Here is a 23841-nt window from a genome sequence, read left to right on the forward strand (position 1 = left end):
CTTCAACAGAATGACTAATGAGCACCTCACCAGATTATTTTGAGACAAAATGACCCCAGAACTAATTTGATTCTGTTCCCTGATTAAAATGTGCGAAAATCTTTTTAGATTTCTTTTTCCTTAGGGTTGCCACTCGAAATTCTCATATGCCTCCAAGAATTAGTCAAATGCCTTCCCACCCTGGTGCACAGCCTGAGCCGGTCACTAAGCTAACGCTGCACCCTCACGTTCTAGCTTCCCCGTCCACTGTGGCAACGTGCGACACCCAGCACACGGTCCAGTCCCCCCCTCCCTTCGAGCACCTGCTGGGTGCTGGGACACGGCAAGGAGACACACACCGGCCCCCTCCCGAACCCCCGACACACAACTGCTTCTGGGTAAGTAAGCACTCAGAGACACGCACACTGAGTGGCGGCCTGCTCAGGACAGCGGGGAGGGGAGGCCACCTCCGCCAGCAGACCAGAGCCATGGAGCGGACACGGCAGCCACGAAGAGTGGGGGAGGTGGTGCCAGCCCGGGGGCAAGAGGGAAAACTGCCATCAGCACTGCAGCCCCTGCCCAGGGCGGAGGGGAGGAAGAGGGGCCCCTTCCTCAGAGTGCATCACGAAAGCCCTGACGCTGAGCAGAGTGTTTGGGCATCACCCGAGGGCAGGGAGGAGCCTGAGTGGGCTCTGAGCAGGGGACAGCTACAACCACATGGGACCTCCACAGAGGGACCTCCAGCTCCAGACCCTGAGAGAGAGGGCCAGTTGACCCACCCCACACGGCAACGCAAATATGTTCCTCCACAATCTCATGTCTGGGCTGGCGCGTCTGCTGCAGAAGCTGCTATCACAAATCCACCCTAAAGTGCAGTCAGATGTGATCATCTGAGTCCCTGTGAGACCCATGCCCATGTGCTTCCTGAACACACGCTGCCTATTTCTGCTTAAATCACAGAAGTTTCTGAGAATGATCACTTGGGTAGACCGAACAACAGTCCCAAAGATGTCCAGCTCCTATTCCCCAGAATGGTGGTACTGGGTAGTAGACGGTAAACGATGAGGGTGATGGTGATGGTGATGGTGGATGGTGATGGTGATGGTGGATGGTGATAGTGGATGGTGATGGTGGATGGTGGGTGGTGATGGTGATGGTGGATGGTGATGGTGATGGTGATGGTGGATGGTGATAGTGGATGGTTATGGTGGATGGTGATGGTGGGTGGTGATGGTGATGGTGATGGTGATGGTGGATGGTGATGGTGGATGGTGATAGTGAATGGTTATGGTGGATGGTGATGGTGGATGGTGATGGTGGATGGTGATAGTGAATGGTTATGGTGGACGGTGATGGTGGATGGTGATGGTGGATGGTGATAGTGAATGGTTATGGTGGATGGTGATGGTGATGGTGGATGGTGATGGTGGATGGTGGGTGGTGATGGTGATGGTGATGGTGGATGGTGATGGTGATGGTGATGGTGGATGGTGATAGTGGATGGTTATGGTGGATGGTGATGGTGGGTGGTGATGGTGATGGTGATGGTGATGGTGATGGTGGAAGGTGATGGTGGATGGTGATGGTGGATGGTGATAGTGAATGGTTATGGTGGATGGTGATGGTGGATGGTGGGTGGTGGATGGTGATGGTGATGGTGATGGTGGATGGTGATGGTGATGGTGGATAGTGCATCCTGCATGGAAGTGCAGGGGTGACACGGGGCAGTGGGTGTGCATACCAGGGAGTGCAGGGGTGACACAGGGCAGGGGCCAACTGCACCGCACGCCTGGGCCTCACGCATGGGCCGCGAGGCCACTCTCAGAGGGTCCCGGCTCCTCTGGGGACAGAAGCCCCCAGCCGTCCCCTCCCCTGGAGTGGGCTCCTGCCACCGCACCGCAGGCGGTTAGGGTGACACGGCCTTGACACGAGCCGCCCGTGGGCCCCCACCAGGGCCCCCCACCCCTCACACGCCATCTTCCTGGGAAACGGACGGTGTTGCCACCCTCCTTAACACCAGAGGGAAACTGAGGCTCAGAGAAGGCAGCGGCTCGGCGGGACTCTGGCACAGACCTGCCCAGTCCCCGACCCTCTGGCCCTTCCCTCGCCCACACTCGGGGCACACGGGGAGTGGAGGAAGAGCAGCCTGGTCCCGTGGAGGGAGGGTCGCACACGCCAGAAAGGCCCCCCACAGACAGGCCCGCGTGCTCTGCTTCCTGACGGGGCTCTGGGGTGGGAGGGTCCCTGGTGCAGGGACACGCGGGACCACTGGCGGCCGTGCACGCACGGGCACAGCTGACCACGAGGGCTGCAGCTCCCGCCCGGCGTCCCCAGACTACGGCCCGCAGGCCACATGCGGGTGATTTTGCCCGTTTGTTTTGTTACTTCAAAATAAGATGTGTGCAGTGTGCATAGGAATTTGTTCACGGTTTTCTTAAAACTGTAGTCCGGCCGTCCGACGGTCTGAGGGACAGTGACCTGGCCCCGTTTAAAATGTCTGAGGACCCCTGGTCTAGACCGAAAGGCCGACATCCCTTCCGAGGCAGCACGGGACGGGGTGCGCGGGGCAGACGCCGCCTCTGCCAGGGCGAGACCCGCGCGGGAGGGGCAGAGAGGGCGGGCGCGCCCGCCGGCACCCACCTATGATGGAGTCCCTCCGGAAGACGTCTCTATCGAACAGGTAGAACGACAGGTGCCGGAAGCTCCGAGGAATCTCGCAGTAGAAGTCTTCTCCGTAGAAGGGGCTGCACAGACAAGCAGAGGCACAGCGTTAGGGTGTGTGCCACAGGCACACGCGTGTTATTTTGACACATGCCATAAAAACACACCGCAGTGCAGCTCACGTGTGAGCCGTGAAATCGCAGCTCCCCAGCGGGGGTGGAACCGGACCGGCGCCGAGCAGACCACAAATGGCGAACAGACCGAAAACGGCGAGCAGACCGCAAACGGCCCCGTGGACCTGCCCGAGGCTCGAGGGCCCTCGGGCTGAGCGAACGAGTTTCTGCACGAGGCGTGGCCGGCAGTCCGGTAAAACTGGACACCTCGATGCCGGCGGTGGCCGTGAACGACACGGTTTGTGCTGTGTGTGCTCAAGTTCGGCACACACGCTCCAGGCCCCCCGTGATGTTCTGCAGGTGGGCGGGGTGGGGTAGGCGGTTGCTCGCTCTGTGCACGAAAGCGAAACACAGGGTTCCAGCTTCTCACATCACTGCTTTTCCCCAGAAATCCGGCGCAAGGTCCTGACCGCACGGCCATCCCCGCCGACCCTGTGGGCAGGGCGCCCGGCTCATCCCACCCACGTGTGAGTCACCCACGGACGCGGCACGACACAGATGGAGACTAAAAGTGAACGGCGAGCCCGAGGCGGGAGGCGCAGAGCCCGTGGGATTTGCTGTCAAACAAACCTCCCTGTTGCTCTCGGTGGCGGCCGTGCAGGGAGGACAGGCCGGTGCGTGGCGCCAAATGACACCACAGGGGACACGCTTAGCTGCTCGGGAAGCCGAGTGGTGACTGCAGCTCACACACCCCTGGGAACAGGAGACGTGAGGGAACCTGTGCACGTGTATAGCCGAGGCCAACGTGGGAAACGCGCAAGTCATCCGTGCGGGAAGGAAAGCGGCGGCTCTCCTCTGGTCAGAAGCGGCAGGACGGGGCTGGGGACGGCTGAGGGCTGTCTCCACGCTGGGCAGGGCGGCTGTGGGCACTGACTTCACCCGCACACGGAATTCACTCCAACGAGTACACGCCTCGATGCCAGGCTGCAACCGAGAGCCTCTTAGAAGGAAAAGTAGAAATAGATCCGTAACCGGGAGTTAGGTAAACATCTCTCAGACACGACACCAAAAGCACAGCTGCTAAAACAAACAAAAAAACCCCGGCAAATCAGACTTCACCCAAAATGAAAAACGTTTACGCTTTAAAAGACACCATGCAGACAACGAAAACACAGACTGGAAAAAAAGTATTTGCGAATCAGTTATCGGATGAAGGGCTCGTATCCCAAATACGTAAAGAACTCTTACAGCTCGATAATAAGATGACAATGCAATTTTAAAACGGGCAAAAGGTTTGAATAGCTGTGTCGCCACGACGACAAATGTCCAACGGGCCCGTGACAAGGGCCACAGGGAATGCGGATGGGACCAGGAGAGGAACACTCGGCTCTGCTGCGCCCTGGGCCGGGAAGGGACAGAGCAGGGACCCACGGGCACCTGGCTCCCTCCTCAGATCGGCCTCGAGGGCAGACGGCTTCCATCTGGATCTCACTGATTTCATAATTTCTATAATTTGCTCAGAGAACGGGTAAAGTCTACCTAGAAAACCACTTCTCTGTAATGAAAACGAAGTCTTCCAAGGGAGACCTGAAATGCTTAGCTTGTTTTCTGAGCATCCTGGAAACGGAGAAGTCTGCATTTACACGCAACAGGGAACATCACTTTGTCTCCTGACGGAAGCAGAATGCCCACAGACTTCCCAGCGACAGCGTCCTAGTGTGACAGCGTTAGCCGGGCGCAGCAGTGGCACCTGCAGTCCCAGCTACCCGGGAGGCTGGAGCGGGAGGCTCGCTTGAGCCCAGGGGTGCAAGTCTGCAGCGAGCTGTGATCCTGCCCGTGAACAGCCACTGCACTCCAGCCTGGGTGGCGGAGTGAGACTTCAACTCTAAGAAAAGAACACACCCTTATTATAAAATCACATTTCTTTTAAACAGACTCTCTCAGGCCGGGCGCGGTGGCTCACGCCTGTAATCCTAGCACTCTGGGAGGCCGAGGCGGGCGGATTGCTCGAGGTCAGGAGTTCAAAACCAGCCTGAGCAAGAGCGAGAACCCATCTCTACTATAAATAGAAAGAAATTAATTGGCCAACTAATATATATAGAAAAAAAATTAGCCGGGCATGGTGGCGCATGCCTGTAGTCCCAGCTACTCGGGAGGCTGAGGCAGGAGGATTGCTTGAGCCCAGGAATCTGAGGTTGCTGTAAGCTAGGCTGACGCCACGGCACTCACTCTAGCCTGGGCAACAAAGCGAGACTCTGTCTCAAAATAAATAAATAAATAGAAAAATAAACAGACTCTCTCGTGTGGCGTCTCCTCTCTGCGCCCACGCGAGGCTGCCTGACCCGCCTGCGTCCGACGGCTCCAGTCCTGCCCACTCCCGGCACGACATGCTGAGTCCCTCGGCCCCCACTGGGTCTCTCTGCTACTGACAGCCTTAAAAACACCGTGACGCCCACGCATGACCTCAGGGAAACCTGAAACTCTGGAGGGAACGGAGGGAGTGTGTGTGGGGGGGTGTGTCCACGCATGTGCACAGCTGAATGGGGCCCGCACTGACATTTAATAACAATTCACAGGACACTCGGGTTTCTCCCGTCTGTCCCCGCGCCAGCTTTCAGGGGCAGCGACACACAGCACCGTGGAGCTGGGACGAGCCAGAAACCGGCCGGGGCCCTCCAGGGCTGGGTCTTTCTGGCTGAGCCCAGCTCCAAACGGCAGCCCCGCGGCCTCTCGGGAGAAGGCCAGCGGGAACGCAAACCACCGTGGGCCTCAGCCCGGATGCGCACCCACAAGAGGGAAGTCGAGCCTCCGAGACGGGTAAGCACAGAACTGCAGCCCCGGACAGCCGAGAGGCGCAAGAACGGAATGGCCCAGGGCGAGTGGAGCCCCCAACCGTCCCCACCCGGCAGCCCTGGGACTCGCCAGGGGAGCCATCTCTCAGGAAACGGCGTCAGAAACCGAGTTCAGCCCCACCTCACCCCGGAGGTGAGGGCAGGCCCTACAGGGCGGCAACAGGGCAGGCCCTAAGGCGCCCCCAGATGCTCGCCCGGGGGGCTGAGGGGAGCACCTTCCCCGAACGCGGTGCTGAGACGGCCACGGGGCTCACCCACTCCGGGCCAGCCTGCGAGGGGACCCTCCAGCGCTGGGCACACGTGCAGCGTCTACACTGCAGGAGGCCGCCTAGGGCCAGAGGGATAACACGCCGCTGGCCTCGAGCTCCTTCCAGCCAAAGCCCCACCGGCTGGCTTCGACCGGCACAGCCCAGTGGGTCCTGGGAGGCGTGTCGCCTGCCTCAGTGCGCCCCGCGCCAACACCCCGCTCCATGCCGGGATGGACGCGCTGCCTGGAAAGCAAACGCGTGTCGACTCGGTTCATCCCACGACCGTGTTAGGGTTCAGAAACTTCTGGAAGAATGCAAAACACCCCAAAAGAAAGCAGGGAGAAGCTACTGGGGCATCTCCCCATCTTTCCCGGGAAACTAAAAATCTCTGAGAAGGAGCCGGTGGACCAAACCCACACCTGACCCCGCAGGCGCAGCCTGTTTCCTGGGCTCGGGCCAGAGGCGGGAGATGCCGTGTGAACACGCGTGTGCGAGTCCACAGGGACAGCCCACGGGACGTGTCTGCCACAGGACACGGTGACAGCTGAAGGGCGGGAATTCGTTTCCTTCTGGGGAGGAGAGAATGTTCCGGGTTGATCGCGGGGACGGCTGCACAACTCTGTGAACACACCCCAAAACCACCGAATTGTACGTCTTAAATGGGCGAATCGTGCGGCCTGAGAATTGTAGTTCAAGAAAGCTATTTTTAAAAAACCAAAATTGTAAAGTACATAAAGAGTGAGAAAGTGAAATCTAGAATTACCATCCTAGGACATATTCTCCTAGAGTGTTCTTTCCCTAAGCTATAAAATAGAATAAAATGCAAAATCTTATTTATACACTTAAAATGCATAAAATATAAATACATTTATAGCATAAACATGTGTACTATAAATATAACATTTACAATAATATTAAATAGTTACATTACAAATATAGAAGAAATGAAATAGATATATATATTTTTTTTTAAAATAAAAGTGTGATTATATTACATGTCCTGATACATAGTCAGCTTTTTCCTTTAGCACCACGCGTGGGCCACTTTCCAAATAACCACCGACGTCCCCGCACAGGGACAGCGCAGTTGTCTGACGACCCCACGACCCCGGAGCAAACCCCTCCCATAGCGGCATCCTTGGCGGGAGAACACCCGCTGTGCTGAGACTGTCGGAACACAAAACCATAGAACCTTCCAGAAAGCCTGGGCCATTCACACCCTACCATACTGAGTCTGTTTAATATTTTTAAACTTTGCTAAACTGATGGCAAAAAAAAAAAAATCTGCTTCAATTTGCAATGTTTAAATCACTGGTGAAGTTGAACATCACATGTTTATGAGCAGTTTTAAATTTTCTTTTCTCTTAAAATTCCCGTGGCCCATTTTCTACAAGAAACTCGCCTTTTCATGCTCTTTTCATGCGTAGCGTATTATTAACCCACTGGGAACTTCTGGATTTCTGTTGCAAACTGAAATAAATTATCGATTCGCAACAGATAAGGAGTATCTTTTTGACTAAAAACACCACAAATTCGTTAAAAGCTTCGTCATCCGTGAGCACGGACACCCTGAGCACGGACACAGGGTCCCGGTTCTGCAGGGAGCTGCGCCCCAAGTCCACGCCCCCACAGCCCGCCAGGCCGGACCCCGCCAGGCCGGACCCGGCCAGCCCGGACCCCGCCAGCAGGACCCCGCCAACCCGGACCCCGCCAGCAGGACCCCGCCAACCCGGACCCCGCCAGCAGGACCCCGCCAGCCCGGACCCCGCCAGCAGGACCCCGCCAGCCCGGAACCCGCCAGCAGGACCCCGCCAACCCGGACCCCGCCAGCAGGACCCCGCCAGCCCGGACCCCGCCAGACCGGACCCCGCCAGCAGGACCCCGCCAACCCGGACCCCGCCAGCAGGACCCCGCCAGCCCGGACCCCGCCAGCCCGGACCCCGCCAGCAGGACCCCGCCAACCCGGACCCCGCCAGCAGGACCCCGCCAGCCCGGACCCCGCCAGCAGGACCCTGCCAACCAGGACCACGCCAGCCCGGACCCCGCCAGCCCGGCCCCCGCCAGCCCGGCCCCCGCCAGCAGGACCCCGCCAGCAGGACCCCGCCAGCCTGGACCCCGCCAGCCCGGCCCCCGCCAGCAGGACCCCGCCAGCAGGACCCCGCCAGCCTGGACCCCGCCAGCCCGGACCCCGCCAGCTCGGACCCCGCCAGCCCGGACCCCGCCAGCAGGACCCCGCCAACCCGGACCCCGCCAGCAGGACCCAGCCAGCCCGACCCCGCCAGCCCAAAGGGGCGGGGGAAGTGTCCCCAGCACAGTCCTGGAGCCAGGCCGCTGTCTCGGTCTCCCTCCGGCCCCGCCCGGGCAGAGGGAAGGGGGGGATCCGCACACAGGCCCCGGTGCCCGCGGGGTCCTGCCCACACGGCCGTGCCCAGGGCCGTCCGCACCGTGTGTCCCCGCAGAGTGGAAAGCGGGTTCCCGGAAGAGAATGCAGGTGGCGGGACGCGAGGACACCCCATGCCACTCCTGTGCGCCTGCGCAGACAAACCTCCCCTCGAGGGACCCGGGGCCCCAAGCGCTGGGTGCGCCCGCCGCCCGCCGCCCGCCTGGCCTTGCGCATCCCTGGGCCCCCCTGGACCCTAACCCTAACCCTAACCCTAACCCTAACCCTAACCCTAACCCCGGGCTCCAGAGCCCTCGTCCCAGACAGAGAAAAACGCCGCCCAGGCGGACCTGATTGCCCGAACACCGCGCTGGGCGCGAGGACGCGAACGCACGGCGCCGCCCGCCTCGTGCCTCCCGCGAGGACCGCGGAGCTCGGGCGCAGGATGGGGCTGTGCCGGGAAGGAGAAGCCTCTCGCGGAGGCCAGGCCCGGGGTTCAGGCGGCGCAGTGAGAGGGGCTCAGTGCCCGGGAGGAGGCGCACGGCGGAGGGAGAAGGGCTCAGGGAGGAGGGCAGAGGGCGCAGGGAGGAGGGCAGAGGGCACAGGGAGGAGGGTGCAGGGCTCAGGGAGGAGAGCAGAGGGCGCAGGGAGGAGGGCAGAGGGCGCAGGGAGGAGGGCAGAGGGCACAGGGAGGAGGGCAGAGGGCGCAGGGAGGAGGGCAGAGGGCGCAGGGCTCAGGGAGGAGGGCAGAGGGCGCAGGGAGGAGGGTGCAGGGCGCAAGGAGGAGAGCAGAGGGTGCAGGGAGGAGGGCAGAGGGTGCAGGGAGGAGGGCTCAGGGCACAGGGAGGAGGGCTCAGGGCTCAGGGAGGAGGGCTCCGGACTCAGGGAGGAGGGCGCAGGGGGGAGGGCGCCCGGCCTGTCACTCACCCCCGGCCTCCGCCCACCGCGCCTGCCCGCGAGTACAGCTGCCCTGACTCAGCTCCGCGTGTCCCGGGCAGGGAGCTGCCGGGCTATTCCCAGGTTTGGGGACCAGGCTGCCGGCCAAAGGCAGCAGAGCCCGAGCCAGGCCAGCCCCTGCGGAGCCGGCACCGCCCCTTCCCCAGGGCCCGACCCCTAAGCGGCCCCAGAGACGGTGACCGCGCCAACAGCCTGCAAAGCGCAGGACGGAGAAGTGCCGGCAGCCCCGGTGCCCCGGCTGAGTCCTGGTCCCTCCCGCGGCCAGCACAGGTGGGTGGGGCCGTCTGTTTCGAGAGAGTCCTCCAGCCAGACACGGGCATGGAGAGAGAAGCAGGCTGGGCGGGCGGGGCTGAGCCGCAGGCCTCGCTGCCCCAGACTCGGTTGCATCAGCAGACCGCGCAGGGCTGGTGGGCACCATGCGCCCCCGACGTGGCCCCAGAACGAGGGGGCTCAACTCTGAGCCCTGCTGTGCCCCAGACCCCCTCCCCACCCGCATCCCAGAGAAGCCACCGTGAGGCCGACAGACAGACAGACAGGCACCAGCCCCTGGCACAGGAGGCCTCTCGGACCCCAGAACCTTCCAGGTGGAGGAAGGGTTGTCAGAGCGGGGCTGGGAGCGCTGAGGAGTGTCCTGCCCCCTCCCCCAGGTTCAGTGTCAGGGTCAGGGTTAAGCTTAGGGTCAGGGTGAGCTGCAGGGGAGAGGTGGGCCTGGCTCCTCTGCCCCTCCCAGGACCGCGCAGCCCTCCAGCCATGGAACCACACGGGCTGTCTGCAGCGCCCCACCTGAGCAGGGCAGGGAGGGGCCCCAGGGCCTGGCCTGACCCCGGTGACGCCCGCTAAGGAAAAGCAGGAGGAAGAGAAGCTGCCTCTGTCCTCTCTGCAAACAAAGGACCAGGTCTCAGAGGCGGAGCCGGCGCAGGGGGCCCACCGGGGTAGGGGGCCCACCGGGACGCAGGCTGGGCGGGGAGACAGGCAGCAGGAGCAGCAACGGCTTCCTAGGCGGCAGCGGCTACGGCTACGCTCTGGCCCCCTGACCTGACTCCCGCCTCTCTGGGTGGACGTGGCAAACCCACGCAGGACCACGCGACACACACACGCGGTCCAGGGTTCTGGACCCCAGACGTGGCGTGCGTGGACTCGGCCGCCTGGGTCGCGCCTGTGCCGACAGGAGACCGGTTTTCTTACCTTCCACCCCAGCAGGGCAGGGCTGCGGGGCCTGGGCAGGGAAGACCACGTGGGCCCAAATGCTTCAGGCTCGGGGAACTGTCTGGTGCGAGTCTATCTCTATCTGCGCTCGGCGTCCCGCGGACAGCACCCTCCGTACCCGGCACACCAGACAAGCACTCGGTGAATTAAGTAGTCGCTGAACTCATGAATAAATCAATAAACAAAAGCAGCTAAGTTCACTGAGTGGCCGGGTCTGCTCCTGCCAGCCGGCCATCAGGCCACGCAACTCTGGGGGGCGCGGACCGCGGACCCCACTGCCGACTGCAGGGGCCCCTTCCCGCCCAGGCCCCTGCTCGCCTCCCCTGAGCGGCCCCCAGAGACGCCCCTCCTGGGCCCAGCAGCCTGGCCCCAGAGACAGCCCGGCACAGACGGTAGAAATAGAGGCCTCTGCTCACAGGAAGCCACAGAGGCAACCCCAGGGGCACAGGGACACTTCTTCTGTCTTCCCCGGCCGTCCCCACGCAGCCCGAGAGACTCCCGCAGAGCCAGGTCGGGCCCTGGCCACGCTCCCCAAGCTCTAATTATCTCTGACAAATTATTTCAAACACCCTGGAGGGGGCATTAAAATGCCACCAACGACTGCACTTTTCGGCCGGGGGAGACCGTCCTGCAGTGAACCAGGAGCCACAGCGCAGGCGGAGGGGGCGTCGGCCGCTCTCGGGGGCAGGGAGCCCCGCAGTTTTCTAGGAACTGAATTCATCGAGTCGTCGGAGCGTGTTGTTTGGGCCGGGCGCGGAGGCTCAAGCCTGCGGTCCCAGCATGCAGGGAGGCCGAGGCTCACGGGGAGCTGTCACGTGATCGCGACACCACAGCCCAGCCGGGGCAACACAGCAAGACCCTGTCTCTCTTTTTTTTTTTGAGACAGAGTCTCGCTTTGTTGCCCAGACTAGAGTGAGTGCTGTGGCGTCAGCCTGGCTCACAGCAACCTCAAACTCCTGGGCTCAAGCGATCCTCGTGCCTCAGCCTCCAGAGTAGCTGGGACTACAGGCATGCACCACCATGCTCGGCTAAGTTTTTCTATATATATTAGTTGGCCAATTAATTTCTTTTTATTTATACTAGAGATGGGGGTCTCGCTCTTGCTCAGGCTGGTTTCGAACTCCTGACCTCGAGCAATCCGCCTGCCTCGGCCTCCCAGAGTGCTAGGATTGCAGGCGTGAGCCAGCGTGCCCGGCCAGCCCTGCCTCTTTTAAAAAAAGAAAGAAGAATGTGTTGCTCATTCTCCCTTGGAAGCAGCAATACGCAAGGATTTAATTCATCTGCTAAAAACGTTCTCGAAATCAAAATAGCTGTTTTGACGAAACCGCAGCCATTCTGCCCACAGTCAGATTCTGACCCTGCAGCCCGCGAGACGCCAGCTCCGCCCGACACAGCCGCCGGCCCACCCACCTCCCGCGCGCTCTCCCTCACAGCCCTCTCCGTGCCTCTCCCACCCGCACACACGCACACACGCCGCCGCCTCCCCGCGTGGCTGGCCCGCGCCCATCCAGGGAGGAGTGCCAGCGCCTCTCAGAGCGGGGGCCACCCACGGCACCTCCCGGAGCTCGGTAGAAACGTCAGTCCCGCCACGGACACCGGGGGCTAGCATCCGTGTCCACAGGCCACAGGGGAGAAGCACGGATGTGCACAAACACGCCAACGTTAAGACGAGGGTCTCAAACCCAAACAAGAGTGAGGGTCAGGGTGAGGGGGAGGGTTTAGGGTTAGGGGTCAGGGTGAGGGTTATGGTGAGGGTTTAGAGTTAGGGTTTAGGGTTAGGGGTCAGGGTGAGGGTTATGGTGAGGGTTTAGAGTTAGGGTTTAGGGTGAAGGTTAGGGTTTAAGGTGAGGGTTGGCTTAGGGTGAGGGTTTAGAGGTAGGGTTTAGGGTGAGTGTTTAGGATTCGGGGTAAGGGTGAGGGTTTAGAGCGAGGTTAGGGTTAGGCGTGATTGTGACTGAGGATTTAGAGTTAGCGTTTAGGGTGAAGGTGAGGGTTTAGATTTAGGGTTTAGGGTTAGGATAAGAGTGAAGGTTCAGTGTCCGGGGTTGGGGTTAGGTGTCAGGGTGGGATTAGGGTGAGGGGTTTCTGTCATGGTGACAGCAAGGGTTTTGAGTTAGACTTTAGCGTCAGGGTGAGGTGTTAGGGTTAGTGTCACAGTGAGGGTTAGTGTTTAGGGTTTAGTGTTAGGGGTGAGGGTAAAGCTTAAGGGTGAGGGTGAGAGCTGGTTTTCCTTGGCTGGCTCCTCTCTTCCTCAAACTGTACCAATAACTTTTCCCAGGTCTCTTCCCTGGTATGTGTGTCCCTGCCGGTGGTCACACACACCTGCTCGGAGTCCTGGTGTCAGGACGGTCGCCGGCCACGTGGCCACACCCGGATCGACCCTTGACCCCACCGCCCTGCAATGCAGAGGCCCGGCAAGCTCTCCACCTTCGGCGCCCAGACGAGACCAGGTGGAAAACCTCGAGACACACGCGTGGGCAGGATTTTTGCTCCGCAAAAGAGGAAAGCCGCATCGGATCACAACAGAGACGAGGACATTACCAGAGCGACTTCTCCACGATTTTGGTCCTGAACACCTCCTCCTGGTCGAGGTTCACGGTGCAGTAGCAGTCCCGCATCTTGTTGGGCCCCGGGTAGGAGGGCAGATTCTTGGCTTCACCTAAAAGGCAAAGGTGACACGTGTCATCCGTTTAGCTCGGAAACGTGTGTCCACCTGCCAGTCACGGACACGTCCCCAGACAACAGGCTCCCTCCACGGAGACGCGCCCGACGTCCACACGCTCACGGGCGCCACGCGCCGGCTGGGTTTTCCCGAACACCCTGCGTGCCGCCGAAATGCAAACTCACACACGCCAACCTCCGGGACGCGGCGATCGAGGCAGGGAAATTTCCCCTCCGCCTGGGAACTTTTACCCACATTAGGCCCTTTAATTTTTTAAATGGTGGCAAAACACGCGTGACATAAAGTTCGCCGCCTCCCCGGTTTCCGAGCGAGAGTTCAACAGCGTCAGGGCGCCTGACTCTCGAGGTCGTCACCGCCACCATCTCCGGAACCTTCCACGCCCAACCCGGGCCCGGCCCCTGAAACGGCCACGCCCTCCCCCGCCCAGGCCGGCACCACTGTCCCCTCCTGTCCCGTGGGTGTGGCGCCCGGGGATCATCTGGGAGGAGCCACGTCATAGCGGCGCAGAACTGCCCCTTCCCGGGCTGCCCACGCCCCGAGTGTGGGGCTTCCACCCTCCACTTCTCTGTCCATGCCGGGTCGCTTTTATCTCAGACCTGACTCAACAGCATGGGGTAAAAGTCGGGCCGTGACTACGGAGCAGGCCACTCCTCACGGACAGACCAGACCTCGGCCCCAGCTGGGCCCGTCCCCCCGCAGGCCCCGTCCTCCAGCGACCCCCGGGAGGCATCCAAACACGCGTGAGGACCACAGAGGATGTGTGGAGGCAGCCGGAGCCGCTGGCCCCGCACGGCGCCTGCGACGTCACGGCCCCAGCGGCAGGTGTCCTGGGACCCAGAGTGAGCGGAGGCCAGAGGAGGCTCTGCAGCCATGGCAGACCCAGCACCCAGGGCCCAGCCACTGAGCAGGCCACGTGGCCTCCTCCCTGGGCCTCCGTTTCCTCCCATCAGGCACCGAGATCGGGCCGGTAAAATGTGTGACGCCCCGAGCGAGGTCTCCGCATATTTAAGAAGCTGTGGGCCGGGCCAGGTGGCTCACACCTGTAATCCCAGCACTCCGGGAGGCCGAGGCGGGCGGATCGTTTAGAGCTCAGGAGTTCGAGGCCAGCCTGAGCAAGAGCAAGACCTCGTCTCTACTAAAAACAGAAAGAAATTAATTGGCTAACTAAAGATATATAGAAAAAATTAGCCGGGCATGGTGGCACATGCCTGTAGTCCCAGCTACTCGGGAGGCCGAGGCAGGAGGATTGCTTGAGCCCAGGAGTCTGAGGTTGCTGTGAGCTAGGGTGATGTCATAGCACTCACTCTAGCCCGGGAAACAGTGAGACTCTGTCTCAAAAAAAAAAAAAAAAAAAGGCACTGCATAACTGTCACCCAGGACAACAGGCCATGTGCCATCATGTTCACGCACACACATGTAACATAGACCTGCAGGGGACCACGCAATTAGCAAACACTGCTTTGGAAGGTAAATGACTAACATGCCTCTAGATTAAAAAAAAAATACTGCTGTGCGATTTGCTTTGTTTTCTGACAACCCGACTCAGTGCCGGGCACACCTGGGCCCCATCTCTGCTCGCCCCGCGCAGACCACGCACGACAATCGCCACTCTCCGCGTCAGCCCGGCCCGCGGCATCCACGCTCACTCGAGCTCCCGGAGCACGAGTGTGCGTCGCCTCTACAGCGATTCTCCTATGTCGCCCGAGACAGTCCGTCTCCCTCTGAAAGAGTGAACCCCACAGAGGAAAGGGCTGGAAGTGGCCTGAACCCCCCAACCACACTGTGCCACTTCCCGGTCTGAGGGCGGAACTCGCTAGGCTTGTACGTTGCAAACCCCCAAGCTAATTTTCACGGGGTAAAACGTTACCTGGCTGCTAAAATCAATGAATAAGCATCTGGGAAGCAAAGTAGAGAAGATGTGTAAGAAAAATCAATAACCAGGGGTTGAAAACGTCACTACGTGTGAAATCGTAATCACTACGCAACTTGACTCGTAAGTACCGTGTTTCCCCGAAAATAAGACCTGCCCATAAAATAAGCCCCAGCAGGATTTCTAAGCATCTGCGCAATAGAAGCCCTACCCCAAAAATAAGCCCTAGTGACGGGCGTGGCTACGCAGCGCATCTGCACAACCCATGCATGTCGTCGCGGAGCAGGAAAGAAGACGAGCAGCCCATCTCCCTGTGAGAGCTCTGTTGCTCGACATGAGAGATCGGGGGCGATGGATCTAAAGGAAATAGAGTCACAAGAAATTCAGGATGGGATTCGGGGTTTGGAGAGTTATGATGATGTTCCAGAAGACGACTTGACTCTATTTGAATAAATGTAGATTGTCGGCCGGGCGCGGTGGCTCACGCCTGTAATCCTAGCTCTCTCGGAGGCCGAGGCGGGCGGATTGCTCGAGGTCAGGAGTTCGAAACCAGCCTGAGCAAGAGCGAGACCCCGTCTCTACTATAAATATAGAAAGAAATTAATTGGCCAACTAATAAATATACAAAAAATTAGCCGGGCATGGTGGCGCATGCCTGTAGTCCCAGCTACTTGGGAGGCTGAGGCAGGAGGATCGCTTGAGCCCAGGAGTTTGAGGTTGCTGTGAGCTAGGCTGATGCCACGGTACTCACTCTAGCCTGGGCAACAAAGCGAGACTCTGTCTCAAAAAAAAAAAAAAAAAAAATGTAGATTGTCGTAGCGTACTTAAAAAAAAATAACACATCCCCTGAAAATAATCACTAGGGTGTCTTCTTGAGGAAAAATAAATATAAGACTCTGTTTTATTTTCGGGGAAACATGGTAATAAAACCCCGATGAGGACCATGCTTCCTTCCCCTCCCACGGGGTCCCCCAACCCTCCTGTTCTTTTTTTTAGGCTTTGGTTTTGCTCGTTGCACAGCAGTTTCTAACAGGCTATCATTAAAGGGGTGGGAGCGAGCATTTCAAGGTAGCAGAGAAGAACACGCAAGACAGAGATGGCGGGAATGTTCTGAGGTTAAGAAGCAGCTGCAGAAAACTGGGGTGAGGATACAGTGGAAACTTCCCAGAAGCTTGAGGGGGAGGATTTGAGCAAAACCCGCTCTCCTCGCACGTGAGGGCAGCGAGGCCGGGATCCCCGGGCAGCTGGACAGCAACCTGGGCAGGAATCAGGGCCGCGTCCTTTCCCCAGCCGGGCGACACTCCATCTGCGAACGCAGCACGACTCGCTCACCCCTTCACCACTGCGGCGTCCTCGCTGCCTCCGGCCTCTGCCCAGCGTGGCGGCGCCGCTGAGAGCCTCCGTGCCCAGCTTTCTGGGTGAACCTGTTTCCTCTCCTCTCGGTGCACGGGGCGAGGGGCCGCGGCCGCAGGGCAGCTCAGCCTTTGCCCCTGCGAGGAACCTCCAGGGACGCACCGGGGCGAGGGGCCGCGGCCGCAGGGCAGCTCAGCCTTTGTCCCTGCAAGGAACCTCCAGGGACGCACCGGGGCGAGGGGCCGCGGCCGCAGGGCAGCTCAGCCTTTGTCCCTGCAAGGAACCTCCAGGGACGCACCGGGGCGAGGGGCCGCGGCCGCAGGGCAGCTCAGCCTTTGCCCCTGCGAGGAACCTCCAGGGATGCACCGGGGCGAGGGGCCGTGGCCGCAGGGCAGCTCAGCCTTTGTCCCTGCGAGGAACCCCCAGGGATGCACCGGGGCGAGGGGCCGTGGTCGCAGGGCAGCTCAGCCTTTGCCCCTGCGAGGAACCTCCAGGGATGCACCGGGGCGAGGGGCCGTGGCCGCAGGGCAGCTCAGCCTTTGTCCCTGCGAGGAACTCCCAGGGACGCACCGGGGCCAGGGGCCGCGGCCTCAGGGCAGCTCAGCCTTTGTCCCTGCGAGGAACCTACAGGGACGCACTGGGGCGAGGGGCCGTGGCCGCAGGGCAGCTCAGCCTTTGCCCCTGCGAGGAACTCCAAGATGCCCCCCTCCCCCCGTGGGGCCAAGCCACCGGCTGTGCAAGGGTTGCCATCCTCCACGTGCCGTCCTCCACGTCCACACGGCCCGCACTACCGTCCTTCTCGCCAGCTGTGCCTTTGCTTTGAGCAGAGAAACATCCGCCTTTGTTTGTTTGTTTTTTTATGATGGCAAAGTAGGGGAGAAGTGGCTGTGGCAACAGCCTCGGGCAGTTAACATTTCTGGCAACAGACCAGGCAGATGAAGAAACTGAAGAGAGGCCGGGCGAGGTGGCTCAGGCCTGTAATACTAGCACTCTGGGAGGCCGAGGCGGGCGGATTGCTCGAGATCAGGAGTTCGAGACCAGCCTGAGCAAGAGTGAGACCCCGTCTCTACTACAGATAGAAAGAAATTAGCTGGACAACTAAAAATATAAAATATTAGGCCGGGCGCTGTGGCTCACGCCTGTAATCCTAGCTCTTGGGAGGCCGAGGCGGGCGGATTGCTCAAGGTCAGGAGTTCAAAACCAGCCTGAGCAAGAGCGAGACCCCGTCTCTACTATAAATAGAAAGAAATTAATTGGCCAACTGATATATATATATAAAAAAAAAATTAGCCGGGCATGGTGGCGCATGCCTGTAGTCCCAGCTACCCGGGAAGCTGAGGCAGAAGGATCACTCGAGCCCAGGAGTTTGAGGTTGCTGTGAGCTAGGCTGACGCCACGGCACTCACTCTAGCCTGGGCAACAAAGCGAGACTCTGTCTCAAAAAAAAAAAAATAAATAAAAATAAAAAAATAAAAAATAAAAAATAAAATAAAAATATTAGCCAGGCATGGTGACACATGCCTGTAGTCCTAGCTACTTGGGAGGCTGAGGCAGGAGGATTGCTTGAGCCCAGGAGTGTGAGGTTGCTGTGAGCGAGGCTGACACCACGGCACTCTAGCCGGGGCAACAGAGTGAGACTCTGTCTCAAAAAAAGAAAAGAACAAAAGAAAGCTCCGCTGTAGAAGAGACAGACTCGGCATTTCACACCCAGGGTTCTCCGCGCCAGCTGTGCGGGACCCCAGGGCTGCACAGAGCCCCCATGTGTGGTCTGGGGCAGAGCCCGACACCTGCAGTCCACGGCTCCCAGGTGACGGAGGTGCAGGTGGGGCCACTGTGAGGGCCGTGGGTCAGGGTGGGGCACAGAGGACGGACGGCTGGTGGGCACACCTGCGCCTGCCTGCCGCCGCCTGGCACGCCCGGGCCTGCGCAGCCAGGCGGAGGTCTCGCTCCCGCGGTGCCCTCCCTGGGGACGGCAGAGAACGCCGGCGTCCCCGGTGCAGCTCTGGGCTCGGCTCTCAGTCAAAGGGGCTCAGGGACAACCCACGGCAGAGAGCAGAGAGCAGCCCCAGAGCCAGCAGGAGGGCTGAGTGCAGGCAGGGGCCGGGCCGGGCAGGGGCCGGGCGGGGAGGGCCAGGAGGGTGCTCGGGTCAGCAGTGGGGCCTCCGGGCAGCAGAGAAGCCCAGGCCACCGTGGCGGGGCGGCCAGCACTGGAGATGGAGGCCGTGCGTGGGTGGGACGCCCTCCTGACCTGGGAGGTCGAGGGGCATTCGGCCAGAGCCCCTGCTGCCCCTCCCCAGGTGCCGTGCTTCGGGGACCGTGTGGCTGGGTCGAGCCTGTGCCCAGACGCGTCCCCCTCCGTCCCGGCACACAGCCTGGGGCCCGGCACCTGCTCCCACGGAGACCAGGGACAGATGGCTCTGGGGCGGCCCCGCACAAGGCAGACACACCTGTGCCCGAGACGGCCCAGCACCCAGCGCCCCGGGCCTGCGGAGCGAGAAATAGATCCAAGGTGGCAGGCAGGTCGCTGCTGAGAGCGTTTGGAGCAACCAAGCCGCTTCTGACAACCGTGCTAACGGGGAACCAGATGGGCAGCACCTGTCACCTGAATTCCGAGGTCGCCAAGCGGCTGATGCTGGAGTTGCTGGCCTGTGCCCACCGCCCGCTAATCTGCCCGAGAGTCCTCGCCCAGCGGAGCCTGCGCCCAGCCCCGGACACCCTCCACCAGGCAGGGGGCCCTCGACCCCACAAGCCGACACGTGACAGCACAGAGTCAAACCACACGTCTATCTGTGGAGCTTAAAACGAATTTCCTCTTGTCACGTGCTAGCTTTCCACCCCAGGGGTTCCTGTATTAGACTTGAGTCCAAAACTATCTTGGAAAGAACTCCGGGATATCTCGGCTTTACACACTTGGGGTGCGGAGAAGGGGGGACGCGAAGTAATCAGCAAATGCTCCGGGGGCCCGCTCCGACAGCCACACGAGCTCCGGCCCGTAAAAACCAGCCCCTCGGCCGGGCGCAGCGGCTTGTGCCTGTAATCCCAGCACTCTGGGGGCGCCGAGGCAGGAAGATCGTTTGAGCTCAGGAGCTCAAGACCAGCCTGAGCAAGAGTCAGTCCCCATCTGTACTAAAAATAGAAATTACTTAGCTAAAAATATATAGAAAAAATACATATTTTGCAGGGCATGGTGGCACATGCCTGTAGTTCCAGCTACTCGGAAGGCTGAGGCAGGAGGATCGCCTGAGCCCAGGAGTTTGAGGTTGCTGTGATAAGCAAGGCTGAGGCCACGGCACTCACTCTAGCCTGGGCAACAAAGTGAGACCCTGTCTCAAAAAAAATAACCAGCCACTCACTCACTAAACAGCACAGTGTGGGCCCAGACCTCATCTCACCTTTAGCCACTTCGGTCCGGCACTCACCGGCCATGAAACCTGGCCCACACCCTGCACTCATAGTCCACACGGCAGTCTGTGCTGTGCATTGACCACGCGTCCGTGTTGCTCTTGTATGATGAGGAAAACTTTAAAGCACTGAAAGCTTGTTTTACTTTACAGGCAGCTTTACTTGTAATGTAAATCAGAACAGGTAACATATACATATATTTTATCATTACGTTATTTTTAAATGTTCACAATTTTATTTTGATAAATGGAAAATTAGAAAAGTCATATCACGGCTGTTGGCTAAAGTCAACACTCGGCTGTGCGTGTTCATCCGTGGCTGTGGACTATAGTCAACACTCGGCTGTGCGTGTTCATCCGTGGCTGTGGACTATAGTCGACGCTCGGCTGTGCGTGTTCATCCGTGGCTGTCAACTATAGTCGACACTCGGCTGTGCGTGTTCATCCGTGGCTGTGGACTATAGTCGACGCTCGGCTGTGAGTGTTCATCCGTGGCTGTCGACTATAGTCGACGCTCAGCTGTGCGTGTTCATCCATGGCTGTGGACTATAGTCGACGCTCGGCTGTGAGTGTTCATCCGTGGCTGTCGACTATAGTCGACACTCCGCTGTGCGTGTTCATCCGTAGCTGTGGACTATAGTTGACGCTCGGCTGTTCGTGTTCATCTGTGGCTGTGGACCATAGTCGACACTCCGCTGTGCGCGTTCATCTGTGGCTGTCGACGACAGTCGACACTCGGCTGTGCATGTTCATCCGTGGCTGTCGACTATAGTCGATGCTCAGCTGTGCATGTTCATCCGTGGCTGTCGACTATAGTTGACGCTCGGCTGTGCGTGTTCATCTGTGGCTGTGGACTATAGTCGACACTCCACTGTGTGTGCTCATCTGTGGCTGTCGACGACAGTCGACACTCGGCTGTGCGTGTTCATCCGTGGCTGTGGACCATAGTCGACGCTGGTACCAAAGTGGTTAAATAAGTAACACCGTATTCTCGCCTGGCCTTGACCCCCCACAAGCCAAAGAGTTGCGCACTACTGTGTGTCTAACTTACTTGTAAAGGCAGCTTGTTTCTCTTCATTCTTTACCAGCCTCTGTTTGCTCTTCCCCGTCCACAAAACCTGGGCAGGTTTCAGCGTAACCCTGCGCAGGTCGACGTCCGCCCGCCGCGCCGGCCTGGGGACAGCTGTCCGGCCCCACGTCCCGCGGACCAGGCGTACGGGCTCCAGGGAGCTCCCGGCCGCCCTCCGAACCGGAACCAGGACGGAGCAGAGATCCACGCAGGGACCTGCGGCCCGGGGAGACACGCAGCTCCGAGACGCACACGCGAAACGGTGGCGTGTGAGGCGAGCACACGCAGCTGTCGGCACAGCGTCCCGGCCCTGCCGTTCCCGCTTCCGGCGAACTGCACACACACGGGGGAGCCGGGGAGCAGGGCAGACCACGGCACGCGCCCCGGCGCAGGGAAACACGCCAGCGCTCAGACAGCGGGCCATGCGGGCACACGGGGAAACGCGGGCACATGGGGAAACACGTGTGCACACAGGGAAACACATGGGCACATGGGGAAATGTGTGCACACGGGGAAACACGTGGGCACATGAGGAAACATGTGGGCACATGGGGAAACACGTGTGCACACGGGGAAACACATGACCACACGGGGAAACACGTGTGCACACGGGGAAACACGTGAGCACATGGGGAAACATGCGGGCACACGGGGAAACACGTGGGCACATGGGGAAACATGCGGGCACACGGGGAAACATGCGGGCACACAGGCTGGCAGTCGCAGCATTGACTCGGCGCACAGCTACGAGGCAGAGGGAAACCTCCCCTTCTGGCAGGTAAAACCTTGAGTGAAGCTGAATTTCTGTTTGAGGAGGAAGGTGAGGAGCTGCTCTCACACGCCGGCAGCCGTTTACCTGATTGAAACTCATCCTGCGAGTGTCGTCCCCACTGCCGAACCGCACTGTTCTCAGTGCATTGTGCGTGTGAGTGGGTGCGTGTGTGCACGTCTGTGTGCGTGTGTGTGTGTGTGCACCTAAGTACCTGTCCGTGGACAAACAGGAGCAGGCTGTGTGCATGTGTGTGTGCACCTAAGTACCTATCCGTGGGTGAACAGGAGCAGGCTGTGTGCACATGTGTGTGTGTGCACCTAAGTACCTGTCCGTGGGTGAACAGGAGCAGGCTGTGTGCACGCGTGTGTGTGTGCACCTAAGTACCTGTCCGTGGACAAACAGGAGCAGGCTGTGTGCATGTGTGTGTGCACCTAAGTACCTGTCCGTGGGTGAACAGGAGCAGGCTGTGTGCACGTGTGTGTGCACCTAAGTACCTGTCCGTGGGTGAACAGGAGCAGGCTGTGTGCACATGTGTGTGTGTGCACCTAAGTACCTGTCCGTGGGTGAACAGGAGCAGGCTGTGTGCACATGTGTGTGCACCTAAGTACCTGTCCGTGGACAAACAGGAGCAGGCTGTGTGCACGTGTGTGTGTGCACCTAAGTACCTGTCTGTGGGCGATCAGGAGCAGGCTGTGTGTGTGCACGTGTGTGTGTGCACCTAAGTACCTGTCCGTGGGTGAACAGGAGCAGGCTGTGTGCATGTGTGTGTGTGCATGCAGATGCACACGCACACGGAAGCGCCTGTGCGGGACCCGGCAGGCGGTGTCTCTCCCGGCACCGCCCCGCGCTCACCAGCACTAGGGCCTCGACACCCCGCCATCGCTGTGGTGAACTCACGACCCCGTGGCGAACGTGTCTGCTTCCCCTCAGTCTGCAGAGCCTCGGCGGTGAGGCTGGGTTCCCCACGCCCGGGACCTCCTGGTGCAGGTCCCCAGGGCGGGCAGCCCCCCCCGCCGGCAGGCCCACCCACCGCACAGTGTCCGGCGGCCGCGGGGCTCAGACCCGCAGCTCGGCACACCCGGTGGGGAGCACTGAGAAATGGCTTCGCTGCTGTGAGCCAGTATTTGGGATCGGCACGCCGGGTGAACCTGAACGCTCTCGCCTTTGCCTTTTCGTGGGCGACCTTGAAGGGCCGTCTGTCCACAGTGCCCTGTGCTCGGTGCCACCCTAGCTCTACCCTGAGCCCTAACAGGCAAAATCAGAAGTGCATCGCACACCACCGTGGGCATGAGCTCCACGTATTTCCTGGACCAGTTGCACACAAAATTTCTGAAACAGTTCTGGAATATTCCATCTGGAAAACAAGGCTGCCGCCACATTCGAGCCACGGTGGCACGAAAGCCTGGGCTGGCTCTAGGGAGTGAGTCACCGCGCCGGAGATCTGCACCTCCCTGCGGCCGTGCACCCCGCCAACCTGCGGTGGGGTGTTAGCCGCCCCGGCTCCCCGCCCCGGCCTTCTCTGCTGAAAATCGAAGGGTGAGTCCGGCTGCTGAAACGCGACGTTCTTATCACACGAGGCCGGCAGCACCCGCCGGGGCGGGGGACGGGGACGAGGGCCCGGAGCGGAGAAACCGTCGTGGTTACTCGGGACCAGACGTTCCGTCCCCTCTCCTCTCCCGACACCGGCCCGGCTCTCTCCACTGAGGCCCAGGAGGGCGCAAGGGCAGCAGAAAAGACTCCCGGAAGAAAACACAGAGACATGCTCCAAAACACAAAATAAGGTTCAAAATGAAGGTTCTCAGGCAAAACGGAGAAAAGTGTTTTTCTTTCACATGACCCTCACTTCCGCCGAGGGTCCCACAGACGCATTCCCGGCCCGAGCGCTGCCGCGGCCGCAGGAAGTGATGAGCAGAGAAAGGAATGAGGCCAGCTGGGGCGCAGGGAGCCGCACCGAGGCCTCTGGGCGTCAGCCTCCTCGGTCCTGGAGGGCACGGCTGCCGGGGCGGCGAGCACAAGGCCCGAGTTGCTGTTTGCACCATGCAAGCCCCACGCGGAAACCCAGGAGGGCCTGTCCCTCTGTGCCCTGCCCCCTCCCACGCTGGGGCGCAGCCGGCTCTGTGGAGAGGGGCCCCCCACTCCCACGCTGGGGCGCAGCTGGCTCTGTGGAGAGGGGGCCCCACTCCCACGCTGGGGCGCAGCTGGCTCTGCGGAGAGGGGCCCCCCACTCTCACGCTGGGGCACAGCCAGCTCTGCGGAGAGGGGCCCCCCACTCCCACGCTGGGGCGCAGCCGGCTCTG

General features: G+C 60.3%; 1 protein-coding gene across 1 annotated transcript in view; it reads right to left on the minus strand.

Annotated features, from left to right (window-relative positions):
- RASA3 (RAS p21 protein activator 3) overlaps positions 1–23841 on the minus strand; it is a 66942-nt gene that overhangs the window by 32419 nt on the left and 10682 nt on the right. Inside the window, exons 2-3 of the mRNA XM_012765528.3 lie at positions 12938–13055; positions 2620–2723 (exon numbers count right to left, since the gene is read on the minus strand). Coding sequence (XP_012620982.3) covers positions 2620–2723; positions 12938–13055 — 222 coding nt within the window. The remainder of the gene's footprint in view (positions 1–2619; positions 2724–12937; positions 13056–23841) is intronic.

The sequence above is a fragment of the Microcebus murinus genome, chromosome 13, assembly GCF_040939455.1.
Source record: "Microcebus murinus isolate Inina chromosome 13, M.murinus_Inina_mat1.0, whole genome shotgun sequence".
Classification (NCBI taxonomy): domain Eukaryota; kingdom Metazoa; phylum Chordata; class Mammalia; order Primates; family Cheirogaleidae; genus Microcebus; species Microcebus murinus.